General features: G+C 39.7%; 1 protein-coding gene across 1 annotated transcript; it reads left to right on the top strand.

Moving 5' to 3' along the window:
• The first annotated feature begins 2,286 nt into the window (after window positions 1-2,286).
• Window positions 2,287-4,441, top strand: foxa2 (forkhead box A2). The gene is made up of 2 exons (XM_034159749.1): window positions 2,287-2,658; window positions 3,142-4,441. The coding sequence occupies exons 1-2, from the start codon at window positions 2,587-2,589 to the stop codon at window positions 4,318-4,320; spliced, it is 1,251 nt and encodes a 416-aa protein (XP_034015640.1). The 5' UTR covers window positions 2,287-2,586; the 3' UTR covers window positions 4,321-4,441.
• Window positions 4,442-12,754: the final 8,313 nt, after the last annotated feature.

Raw genomic sequence — 12,754 nt, 5'->3', positions numbered from 1 at the left:
TATTATGTTACATAACTCGGCCTATAAATGCATGTATTTCTATAATACATTATATTTTGCTGTATTAAACTACACAGACTGGAATTCTTTATACACAGATGCAGATTAACTGACACACTTTGTAGCTGTAAACTTTGATTACACTGATTTAACTCCATGCTTTTGAGGGTGATTCTTAGACTACGGGCACTTATGTCCTTTGATCATATTGTATGAAAAACAGAAAAAAGGGGAAATTTCACACTTTTATAGTTATCTTTACGATGAAAGTGTGTTAAGAAATTTGGTCTAGTAGTCTGTGATGACTTTTTCACCTTTTTTCAGCATCATTATATGCAAATATTGCCGTTTTGTGCTTGTCCCACACCCAGACTTTTGATCTTCAATGATAAAAATGAATGGCAAAGAAACGTTTTTTCTAATGTTTTAAAATATCTCTGAATAAAATATCAGTAAAATAATCAAAACATAATTGGGGTATTCAATGTCATACAACTGTTGTGATTTTTTTTTTTTTACAAAATGTAGTTGTCCCACACTATTGTAATTTCCACCACAACACTGTAATGTCCCTAAACAGTTTGTATGAAAGATTGTTTGGGTAGTTTCTATGGAGATAAACAGTGACATCAGAGCACATGTATATAGCGCCAAATCACAACAAACAGTTGCCCCAAGGTGCTTTATATTGTAAGGCAATGGTGTGGTGGAAATTATATTTACAAGGCCAATAGTGCCCGTAGTTAAAGAATCACCCTTGAATCGTACATTAAATTGAACTATTTAATTTATGGTTTTCTCAGCCATGAAAACAGTGTTCGTCCCCCCCCCCCCCCCCCCCCCCCCCCCCCGCCCGCAGTGCAAAGTCCAGTTGAGTGCGCACAGTTTGCGTGTTTGGATCAGTACGATCCTCAAACACAGAGTGTCTGATGATCTCATTTCCAAGTTAAGCAGACTGTTGGTCTCTCGTCAACAGCGCACTTTTACTCGCTTTTACTAATGGAGCTCCGTACTGGTGTTTATGCTCCTGCGTAAATTTGCGCTCAAATAGATGGAGAGCTCCTGACGCGTGGCTGGCACCGGACCGCCGCCTCACCTGGGCGTCACAGACACCAGACCCGGACCCAACCCGTCTGATACTGCAGCCCTAAAACACGCATCACCCGAACAACACCAGGAACGCAAAGGAAAAAACAAAACAAAACGCAATGCAAGTTTTAAAAAGTCAGCGGTGATACGCGCGCGCGCGCACACAAACTTAAATAGAACAGAAGTTCCATCATAAGCGCTATAAGACACAAAAACAGCTTCTTTCCATCCGCAGCTAAACTAATAAATAATGCCACAGACCTCCCCACACCCACAGAGTACAGATTGGTCATCCCCGCACATCTGCACACCAATCACATGCTTTTGCACAGTCCATTCCACTACGTTATAGTTACTTATTTTAAAGTGAACATAGTTTTGTCTATTTGACTATTTTACTTTTTACAGAAGTGTTTTTTTTCCTTTTTTTTATTGTTTATCCATCAACAACACCAGATCAAATTTCTTGTATGTGAGAACTTACTTGGCAATAAATTCAATTCTGATTCTATAGATTGCTCTTTTGCAGACAGTATCCGAGAGAGGGCGCTGTAAAGCTTTGCGTGGTGACTGAATATTTAACTCGAATTAAAACATTTTCAAACGTTCATGGTTCAAACCTAACATTCAAATAATTACCATGAAAACTGCAGTTGTATTTTTTCTCCTCATAAAGTATATATATGAAAATGATCCCGTTTTACCGCGATTTGACACATTTTGAACCCATTTGATCAAAAGTGAACAAAATCGTTTGACTTGAAGCTATGAAGCCCACATCAAATATAATGTTTGATGTACGCTTGCGCCACATTAAATGCATATTGAAATGTGATAAAGTTATAATTTGAGCAGCACATTCGAAATGTATTTATTTAAAGTTAAAGCTCGCTCACGCTGGTTCGGTGCATTTCTTAACATTTACTTCATAAACCTGACGAGGTTTCAGGCGTTATTGCTCCAGCAAAAGTGATATAAACGTTCAAAACGCAACACAGTCTAAATGACTTTTGATTTGACGCGCAGGGAGCCGGTTGGGGGTGTGTGCGTAATGACGCGCAGACATGGATGAGCGCCAAACAATCTTTGAAAAATGGCAAAATGCGCTAAATCTTCAATGAAAGCGCCGTTCGCGCTCAGCGCAGGTGTACGTTTGGGGTGGTGGTGACGGTGCTGTTGGGTGGGTGGAGTGGGGGGCAGCCTGAGGAGTCTCACGCCTAGGTGTGAGGAGATTATTCAAATGGGGCCCAAGGCTGTAGAACTCTGGATTGGAGGTTTGCTTGGCGCTCACAGCTATATGACAGCGCTAAGAGGCAGCGCGGAGCGTCATTTCCACTCCGCTCACTGACGGACGCGTTTCACGGCCACTCACGCGCCAGCTAGTCCTCCACGAAGGGACCCGGCGACGACCTGAAAGCACACCCTACGGCCCCCCAGTCACCTGCTATTATCACAGAGACTTTTCCTCTGCTGGGAGACGATTTGTGGAAGTCCTCCATGATGCTCGGAGCAGTTAAAATGGAAGGACACGAACACACCGACTGGAGCACCTACTACGCAGAGCCCGAGGTGGGTACCACCTTAAATATATATTTTTGTTCGCGTAAAGCCGATCCCATTTTATACAACTCAGTATTAGCCCTGAGATAATATTAACTTTGTGATCAAATATTGACTTGAGGCGCCTCCAAATCCTCCCTCATCTCCGCGCGGCGCGCGCTATCCTAACAAAAGTTGCCTTGACATGTCGGGGAGGAAACTTCTCACTCATTTTTAATATCTTTATAAAAATCTAATTTTGTTTCCACAAACATGAATTTGAAGAGATTGATTCAAATATTTGTTTTAGTGTGCGCACGACGGCTTTGTTTTGGCGCAATATGAAACACAATTTAACGCGCTTTGTCAAATAACCGCTTTTATTTTGTAATTTTGAAATGATTTTATTTGTGCGCATCTTAAGCTTTTATCTTTGTATTTTTGTGCTGTTTTTTTTCATGCGTAAAAGTGAACCTGCTTGTGCTTCCCCCCCCCCCCCCCCCCCCCCCACAGTGTTACACTTCGGTTGGCAACATGAACGCGGGCCTGGGAATGAACTCTATGAACTACATGAGCATGTCCGGCATGAGCACCAGCGCCAACATGACGGCCAACTCCATGAACATGTCATACGTCAACACGGGCATGAGCCCCTCAATGACCGGCATGTCTCCCGCGGGCACCGGAGCCATGAACGGCATGGGCGCAGCGGGCATGACGGCCATGAGCGCCGCCCTCAGCCCCAGTATGAGCCCCATGACGGCGCAGCCCGCGTCCATGAACGCGCTGACATCGTACACCAACATGAACGCCATGAGCCCCATTTACGGACAGTCGAACATCAACAGGTCCAGAGACCCAAAAACCTACCGGAGGAGCTACACGCACGCCAAGCCGCCGTACTCCTACATCTCCCTCATCACCATGGCGATCCAGCAGTCCCCCAGTAAGATGCTGACACTGGCTGAGATCTACCAGTGGATCATGGACCTGTTCCCTTTTTACCGGCAGAACCAGCAGCGCTGGCAGAACTCCATCCGCCACTCGCTCTCCTTCAACGACTGTTTCCTCAAAGTGCCGCGGTCACCGGATAAACCCGGCAAAGGCTCCTTTTGGACGCTCCATCCGGATTCGGGGAACATGTTCGAGAACGGCTGCTACCTGAGGAGGCAGAAGCGCTTCAAGTGCGAGAAGAAAATGGCCATGAAGGATTCGTCGCGCAAACCGGGCGACGGCGGATCGTCCGGCAGCAGCTCGGAGAGCTGCAACGGCAACGAGTCTCCGCAATCCAATTCCTCCGGGGAGCACAAACGCTCCCTGTCGGACATGAAGGCGAGCCAGGCGGCCCTGAGCCCGGAGCACGCCGCCGCCTCGCCGGTGCCGCCGGTGCCGCACCTCATGGCGCAGCATCACTCGGTGCTGGCGCACGAAGCGCACATGAAGCCGGAGCACCACTACTCCTTCAACCACCCGTTCTCCATCAACAACCTCATGTCGTCCGAGCAGCAGCACCACAAAATGGACCTAAAGACTTACGAGCAGGTGATGCATTACTCCGGTTACGGCTCCCCGATGGCCGGCGCGCTCTCCATGGGCTCCATGGCGGGGAAAGCCGGTCTGGATTCGTCATCACTACCCGACACGACTTACTACCAGGGCGTGTACTCCCGGCCCATTATGAACTCCTCATAATCCCCCCGACATGGACGTTCAATTTGTACATTTGTAAAGAAAAAAAAATTATAGAATTTGTGTACAATATGTATGAGATATTTTTGACGTTTCCACCGTTTTTTCGCTGTCCAGTTTGTTAGTAGTCGAACTATTTTGAGAGATGATTAATGAAAACGTGACAGATGTGTTCAGAGGTCTGCTGCAGGAATGGACCCAAAGACAGCGAGCTGTAAAATATTTCCACATCACTGGATTCATGACTTTTAAAAGCATCGGAGGATTTCTTCAATCATTTGTGTAATTCCTATTTATGGCTTGTATATGTGTATTCTTGTAGTGACAAGAACAAAATCTATATTAAAGTGTTACCCGTTTGGTTTTCTGCATATGGTGTTTTTTTCCTTCATAAAAACACACTATGATGATGATGATTATTATTTCATTATCATTTACTTCTCTGTATGACGCAGTTTTCTTAATCACATCACCATTATAATGTTATAAAGCAGCATATTATAGTAATAATATTAATTGTTTTTTTCAGTATGAAGCCATTTTCTTAAATGACATTATTATTACATTAATATCCGTTTTGGATTACATATATTACATATAAATTGCAGTATTTGACGACAACAACAACAAACTCATATTTACATACTGATGGGAAAATTATTAAATTGTTGGTGTTAGTATTTTCGGATAGAGGTTAAAAAAATCATTATAAATCATAGCCAAAGATGAAACCTTTTTTAAATTAGTGCAACAGCTCATAGCGGTCGTTACTATTCTTTAAAAAAACAAAAACATTGTGCACAATTTCAAAATTAAAACAAAAATTACTTCATATAATGAGCTATATGTCGACCAATTTATGCATATACAATTCAATTTAAAATACACGATGTTATCAGTTAATAATCACATAGAAAAATGTGAAGAATAAAGCTAAATGCATTACAAATGCATTACTGTAATTCATTTAGCAACGTATTCTTAATTATCAAGCAATAAATAGTTGTAGTGCAATTTGTATGTTATTAAAATTAATATTTCGGTTTGAATCACACGTTATTTTAATCAATATAATAAGAGACAGAGTTAGCAACACTTCATTTCAAAATAACAAATAATAATAATAATAAATTAATGCAACACTGAATACACGAATGAGTAAAAAAACAAGTGAAATAAACACTCCAACTAATTCGCCAAGCGTGAGAAACAGCATCACCAGTGAAACAAAAGAAATTCCACTCAACCATTTTCTCAAAAGTAAATTGATGTTACAGAGGGGCTTTTACAAATTAATAAACAAACACTTTAAAACCAATTAAAGAAGAGCATTAATTAAAAGCCTCTGCGTGTTTCCAAGAAAAGCGAGAGCGCGCCGCCTGTCATTTCTTGGTGTCATCGCTTCTGATTTGTCATCAGATAAACAAGTTTTAATCCTCTCACATCCCTGCACTAAATTTGTAGCGCACACGCCTGCTGTGCACACGCACGCGGCGCAGTTTGGCTCAGTGAATCAGATGAAGTGTCGCTGCGCCATAAACGCGCCTCCTGCGGCGCAGCAGCGAGAAAAGGGTCTGATTTTGGAGTAGAGCGGCCTGAATGAGATGCTTTGAGCTCCTCTGCTCACAGTCTGCGCCTCATTTGTCTGCTACATGTTTTTAACCGAGTCGGACCCTCCCCTCTTGTTAGATAAGACAGACTGGTTCTTGACGGCTCCCCGCTGAGCCCAAATCCAAGGCCGCAGGAGTTCGGGGGGACATTTGTGCACCCTTTCTGCTGAAGTGCGCGTTTTATTCTCCAGACCCTCTTTACAGATTTAAACAGCGTGATCTGCGAATAAACAAAGCCAGTAAACAATAGAGTGCCCGCATAGGAAGAGTACACACACACACACACACACACACACACACACACACACACACACACACACACACACACACACACACACACACACACACACACACACACACACACACATACACACACACACACACACCAACCAAATTGCACAAGTGCAAACTTTGAATAGCTCTGTAAATTTGCACAGACATTAAATTTCGTTCTATTCGTTTTAGACATATAATGCTAAGCTGATTTTTTTTATAGCACACTGATCGATATCTCTGTAAAATAATCATTTTTTTTTTTTAAACTAGCGGGGCAGCGAAATCTTTGCTTTGTGCTAAAGTCAACAGTGACAGAGTTTGAGCTCAAATAAATGCCGTGATGTCTGGAGCTCTTTGCAGAAGGCACAAGGCTCCTGAGCGGCTTGGCAACAACAAGCAGCGGCAGTTTTCCACAGGTACGAACCTTTTATTCTCTATTAAATTCTTTGTGTTGCGCGCTGTGTACAGGCTGATGTCCTAAAACCAGGAGGAAGGATTTCAGGACACGTGAGCTGAGAGGAAAGTGTGACAGAGGTTTGCTGCTTTTGTCTGCCAGCAAAGATTTTGCTGCATTTAAAAAAAAAAAAAAAAAAAAAAAAAAAAAAAAAAAAAAAAAAAAAAAAAAATCCAAAACAAAACTGCTTTAAAAATAAATTCTGGGATGCAATTCTAAGAGTTTTGTCGTATATGTAAACAAAATAATGATCCACCAACATTCTTATTGATTGATGGTTGATTTTCGTGCACGTCAAACTGGCACTTTTACGCACAAATACAGGACTCACTAATGGATTTAAGGACTTGTGAAGTTGAGATTTTTTTTCATTGTGCGCCTGATTGATGTGGTGAAACAGTGAGTCACGAAGCACTGACACTGCTGCTTTGTCTCCATTTCATTTTCGGACTTTGTTTACAGGAAACGTCGTGTTTTTTTTCTCCCCAAATGACTCAAACATAAAGCCATATTGAATTTTAATAGCATTTTTAATGGAATTATATAGAGCATTTTGCGCTTAAAAATAATGAACCATTGCATTGTTTTCTACTAAAAAAACAGTTTGTTAAAAAGCGCTATTAACTCACTCACCTTCAGCCGCTTACTCCAATTAAGGATAATTTTTTTTTTTTTTTTTAATTTGACAACTTATTCAAAATGTTCACATTTTTGTTTATTTACTGGAACAGTGCAGGACAATTAACACAGACAATTTCCCAAACAATTAACCAGTCTTTAAAAAGTATTTATGCAATGCTTTTCGTAGATTTAAAAGATTTACTTATTTGTTTTTAACATGTACACTAATAGATATTGCACACATTCAACCTGTCAGTTATAAAATATCAAATAAAACTAATAATAATAAAACTAATAATAATAAGTACTAGCAAAAATTAAACATTCTATAGCTGATTATTTTTTTTATTATTTTTTGGGGGGGGGGGGGGGGGGGGGGGGGGGGGTCACAAAATTTCTTTTAAAAAAATAGGGGGATGTCTAAGAGGCAATATTTGAATAACTGATTCAGGTAAATCTGTGGAAATCTTTTCCAAAATGCCCATTAGCCAAAATTAAACAAGTGTATTCCGTGGCGGCTCTCATTGGATCCGGATAAGTCCAGTCAAGCCCTCTGTAGTGCCTCTGAGATGGGAATGGCCTTTTGCAGCTTTGCTGGTTCAAAGGTAACCAACCTCAATCTGTAGTGTGCTCAGAGGCCGCATCGGTGTGCCTCTCCCAACTTTGTCTTTCCATGGAGAGAGGATGAAAGAAAAAAAAAAAAAAAACAGGAAAAAAAGAAGAAGAAGCCGTGCGCAGCTCCTGCAGGATCATCATCACGCACAGCTGTTGTTATAGTAACGGAATAAGGGATGGAGCCGCCTGTTGATCCCTTTAACCTCATTTATCCACATTTCTTTGCATATTTCTTGATTAAGGCCTGAAAAAAAAAATCAAACTCCACAAAGACGCTATTTTGCAGCTTGACTCGGGTTCCACACGGGGTGGGGGTGGGGGGTGTCGGATATTTAACAAATGAAAACTATCGATACAGATTTTGCTGGAACAGAACAATGGATTTTAAATGTTGGCGTGCGTAAAAATGAAAATAAAAGGCAAAAACAAACAAAACAAAAAACATACAGATTCTGTTTTCTCATTTTAGCATTATGATCCAATCAAAAGGCGGTTTGATTCTTTTTTTTTTTTTTTCATGAAAATGCGTCACACCTTCGCACATTTTCTCCACAGCGGTGAATTTTAATGCGTAAACGAGTTTGGGCCTCTGTTTTCACTGAATGACTCAGTAAACCTACAAGAAGGGCGCCACAGAAAATAAAATGAAATCAGTGCTGTTAAAATGCAAATAAAAAGTTCCTCATGCGAACATGTTCCTTCAGTAATCTGCAAAATGTGCAGGTGTATTAGAAAATCTTGTTTCAGGGATCAGATGCTTTACGCACCTTTAAATTGATGCAGCCCGGATTGGAACACCCAAGTCGACCTGTCTCCATGGCGACGACGGAACACCGGTCCAACAAGCTGTAATTCTGTCTCAGCCTCTTGCAGGGGAGGGACCGTCCACACTAACCCGATTTAACTCCTCTTTCAGCAGAAACGCTCCTAATCCGGATTCTTAGCGGCGCTAACTGACCTCTGTCTCTGCACTAAAGGCGCCACAAAATCCAACCTGAAAGCCGCAAACGGCGCTCAGGACGCGGCTCGGACCGGACACACGCACCGAGCGCGTCTCCGCAGCCATCACCGTCCAATTTGTTACGCTTTGATCAACACGACAGAAATGAAAATTAACCAATATATATTATAATATAAATATTTTCAGTCTTATTCCATTATTCAGGTAAAACACAGTCATCATTTAACTATTATTCTACAGTAAATGTTCACAGCAGATCATACCCTTATTGAACAAATGAAGTTAAATATTTTAAAATGATATGCTACAATTAGTTTTATCCGAATATATATTATTAAATCATGAAGGCACATTATTTTTAACTGGACATACAAAACTGATAAATTGCATTAGAGATGATACATTTAATAAAATAAGCAGCCACTAAGATTCTTGAACACGAGCAAAATATTAACTGATATTTAAAGATGTGCAATTACGAGATTGTTTGTAAAATAACATTTTTAAAATAAAATTCTTTAAAATTCTAATAACCACCAAATTAAAAAAAAACAAAAACGTTTGTTTATGTATTTTACAAGGTGAATTTGCCGATGATGAAATACTCGTATGTTATAGTATATAGTTCATCATCGGCACAACATAAAAGTCTTAGTGCAGACTGTTGCCTGCAAATTTGAAGTATTCTCAACTATTTTTTTTTACAGTGGATTTGAGGAAATTACCTCCCCATCCCAAAAACATTCAGCACTTAAAATATATTAAAATTCTCATTTTGAAGCTGAAATTATTGATTGCAGTGAACTTTTCACTAAAATCAATAATATTCATTATTTTTCTTGTCACTGTGCAATTGATTGAAAAATGGACAGTTATCACAAAAATAGAGGTTTAGTCTTTGCTGCAGAAGGAGAAACAACTTTCAAATTTATTCATGGGGAAAGTGTTGAAAAACAGAGATTTTATGGAAAAGTGTGTTATTTTGCATTTTATATTCTCTTCTGAATGAAATTCTTTGGCATTGAGGTGCTTGAGTGGGGAATATGTTACAAGTATTGGTTTTTAATTTTTCTTCTATTAGCTGCCGACCTCAGCTTCAAAAATTCATATTTAAGTTGCTGACAGATGCTGCTGTTTTGTGGATCTGTGGACGAGATGAAGATGAGATATGTGTGGAAAATGAGTGCATGTGTTGAAATATGAATTGATAAATCACAGAAAAAGGAAAATATTGAGTTAATTTGATAACTGATTGATTGTTGAAAAGCCAAATTGAATTTGATTTCCACAAAATGAGAAGTTATTGTTTTTTTTTTAATGTTTAGTAAATTGTACATGTTTGAGTTGTGGACTGAAAGGAGGCCTAATTGTAATGACAGTGTGCAGTTTTACTTATAACCGTCCCGACTAGTTGTAAAGCTGAGCTGCAGCTGTGCATATGTGAAAGAAGGAGGGCAGGACAGACACAGCGAGAATTTTGCAGCCGCTCACTGATGTGTTCGCACTCCTCTGACACCAGTATGTGACATTCCAGCGCAGGATGTCTTCAGAGAGACAGACTCCGACCCAACAATGGCCGTTGACTGTGAGGCAGCAGCTGGCGGGTCAGTTGCGGTGACCTAAAGGTGATCCATTCAGGTCACCGCCTGCTTCAGACAGACTCAGTGAATGGTCAGTTTGTAAATCACTGTAATCCGTTGAATCGCCGTTATATTTGAAATCAGCCTTACCAAAGTCTGCATGAAGTGATTTCTAAGAAGATCTATCTGTTGCTATTGGGGGAGCATCCACTGGTCCTAGGGTCCTCTAGTCCTAACCTCTTTAAAATCAGTTTGGGGTTATAATATACACCATCAAATAATATAAAGTTCACCCTAATCCTAACCCTAACCCCTATCCAGGGCTAATGGACCCTAGGACTAGGACTAGTAGACCCTAGGACTAGTGGGAAGTTCCTTTGATTTAATGAAATCACTAACTGGATACCAGCCTGGCATTCTGGTGAATACTTTATCAGACTGTTTTCTCACCAAAGAGCCTAACAAGCCAGTTTTCAAACCAGCTACAAGCCAAGTAGCCGAGCCATCCGACTTTGACTTGGGATTATGTGGGCTAGGTTAGCTTGCTAGCAGTACTACATTTGTAGTGTGCAGTTTTTTTCAAAACTGACTGTAAAATGATCAATATTTCTTTGAAATCTGAATATTACATGATACAACAAACTAATATGACAGCCACCATCATTTTAGAGCTTTAGATGTGACTATCGGCTGTTGAGGTTAGCATCATCAAGATGGCTGGGATGCACGATGCAAATTCACTTTTCAAACAGATGCCGATGTGGCATATTCAGGCAAACTGTTCGAGTGAATATTTCACGCAAATCCAACGATGAAAAGGAAATGTATTCAAATTTGCTCTTAAACATCTTGTCCTAAATACTTGTGTGAGGGAGCCTAGCTGGCTAGTTAGCTAACAAGCTGTACAGCAACAGCTGCAAGCTGTTTCAAAATTATGTTACTACAGTTTAAAGATTCGCTGAGCAAAGTTAAGTTAGCATTTTGTAGTATGTACAAAGGGCTGTGCTTTTATTAGATTTCAAACACTCTAAAAAGTATTGCACTGCTAAACTTTAAAAAGAATAAGCTAACAATTTGTGTGGATCCACTAACTCAATGCCATGACATTTCTATATTCAGACTCAGTCAAGTTTAGCAAGACATGTAGTTAAGTGGTTTAGTATTTGATTTGCTTTGATCCCTTCAAGGTTAATAAGGTGTAAATCAAGTGAACTACAAAGGTTTTAAAAGGTGTTAATATGTAGCCAAATTATTTCATTTACATGATTCTAACTTCTTAACTTTCTGTCCATTTTAACTCAGAAATATCCAGGCAAATTCTTATCTTCATTTTGTAACTTTTTAACAGTAAAAAAAAAAAAAATCCTTATTTTACTTAATTCAGAATAAATTACATGTTGCAATTCCAGTGTTACAATCAAATTGTTTATTTTAAAACCATTGTCAACAAGTGTCATTTTTAAAAACTGAACAATTTTGTATCACCACCTTGGAAGTTATCAGCTTGCACTGATATTGACTGAGAAGAAACAACTGGAATACTTTACAGTAATCCATTTAACTCACTAAGATCAGCAGGACTCAGACAGTCAAAGAAGAGCTGAACTTTGACATTAACAGTGTAGAAATCACAAATGCAATTGCGAAAACAGAATAGACAAGTTTCTTTTTCAAAGCTTTGCATATTATAGTTTTATCCCAAGCCCTGAGTTGCTTTATATTTGGAAATAGATTTTCACCAGTGAATTGTATAGGTTTAAAATGTCATTCTGTAATTCTTAACAGAAATGTAAAGAAAACTTCATCACAAACTTACCAAAATGTAAACATGCAAAACCTTATTTTTCATGCTAAAAATACTCAATTTAAGTTATACAAACTAACCATTTTTTAGTGAAGTCAGTACAGCTGGTTGCTGGATACTGTAGTAATACTGCAGTTTTACAAATCTAAGAAATGATCAGGATGAGTTCAACTTTGGTAATTGGAGTTGGATTCAAACCCACAGCCTGATGTCATGTTTTCTTTGGGTTGTCATAAGACTTGAGTAGTCGTATGGAAAAGTGACATTTTTTTCCTCAGGAGTGAAGCTCATCGTGTATTAGTGATGGTGAGTTTAACATCTCAGTGGGAATTTTTTAATTTGTTTTTTATTATAAAAGCAGAGTATCCCTTAAGAGGGCAACGGTCAGACAGGCAGAAAGATATTATTAGAGACGCTCAAAATATGAATGGTGGTGTTGTTTGGGCTGACGGCAGGGAAGATGGACATTAGTGTGCAAACACACAAACATGCTCCAGGATCCTCCTCAGTGATTTT

This window comes from Thalassophryne amazonica, chromosome 19 (assembly GCF_902500255.1).
Source record: "Thalassophryne amazonica chromosome 19, fThaAma1.1, whole genome shotgun sequence".
Lineage (NCBI taxonomy): Eukaryota > Metazoa > Chordata > Actinopteri > Batrachoidiformes > Batrachoididae > Thalassophryne > Thalassophryne amazonica.
Note: the sequence above shows the minus strand (reverse complement) of the source record. Positions and strands in the feature narration are given on the sequence as shown.

Bases quoted from the DNA above. Each gene is read 5' to 3' on its own strand.
- foxa2 (XM_034159749.1), top strand. From the start codon at position 2,587: ATGATGCTCGGAGCAGTTAAAATGGAAGGACACGAACACACCGACTGG. The intron at 2,659-3,141 runs GTGGGTACCACC...CCCCCCCCACAG, and splicing joins CCTACTACGCAGAGCCCGAG to TGTTACACTTCGGTTGGCAA.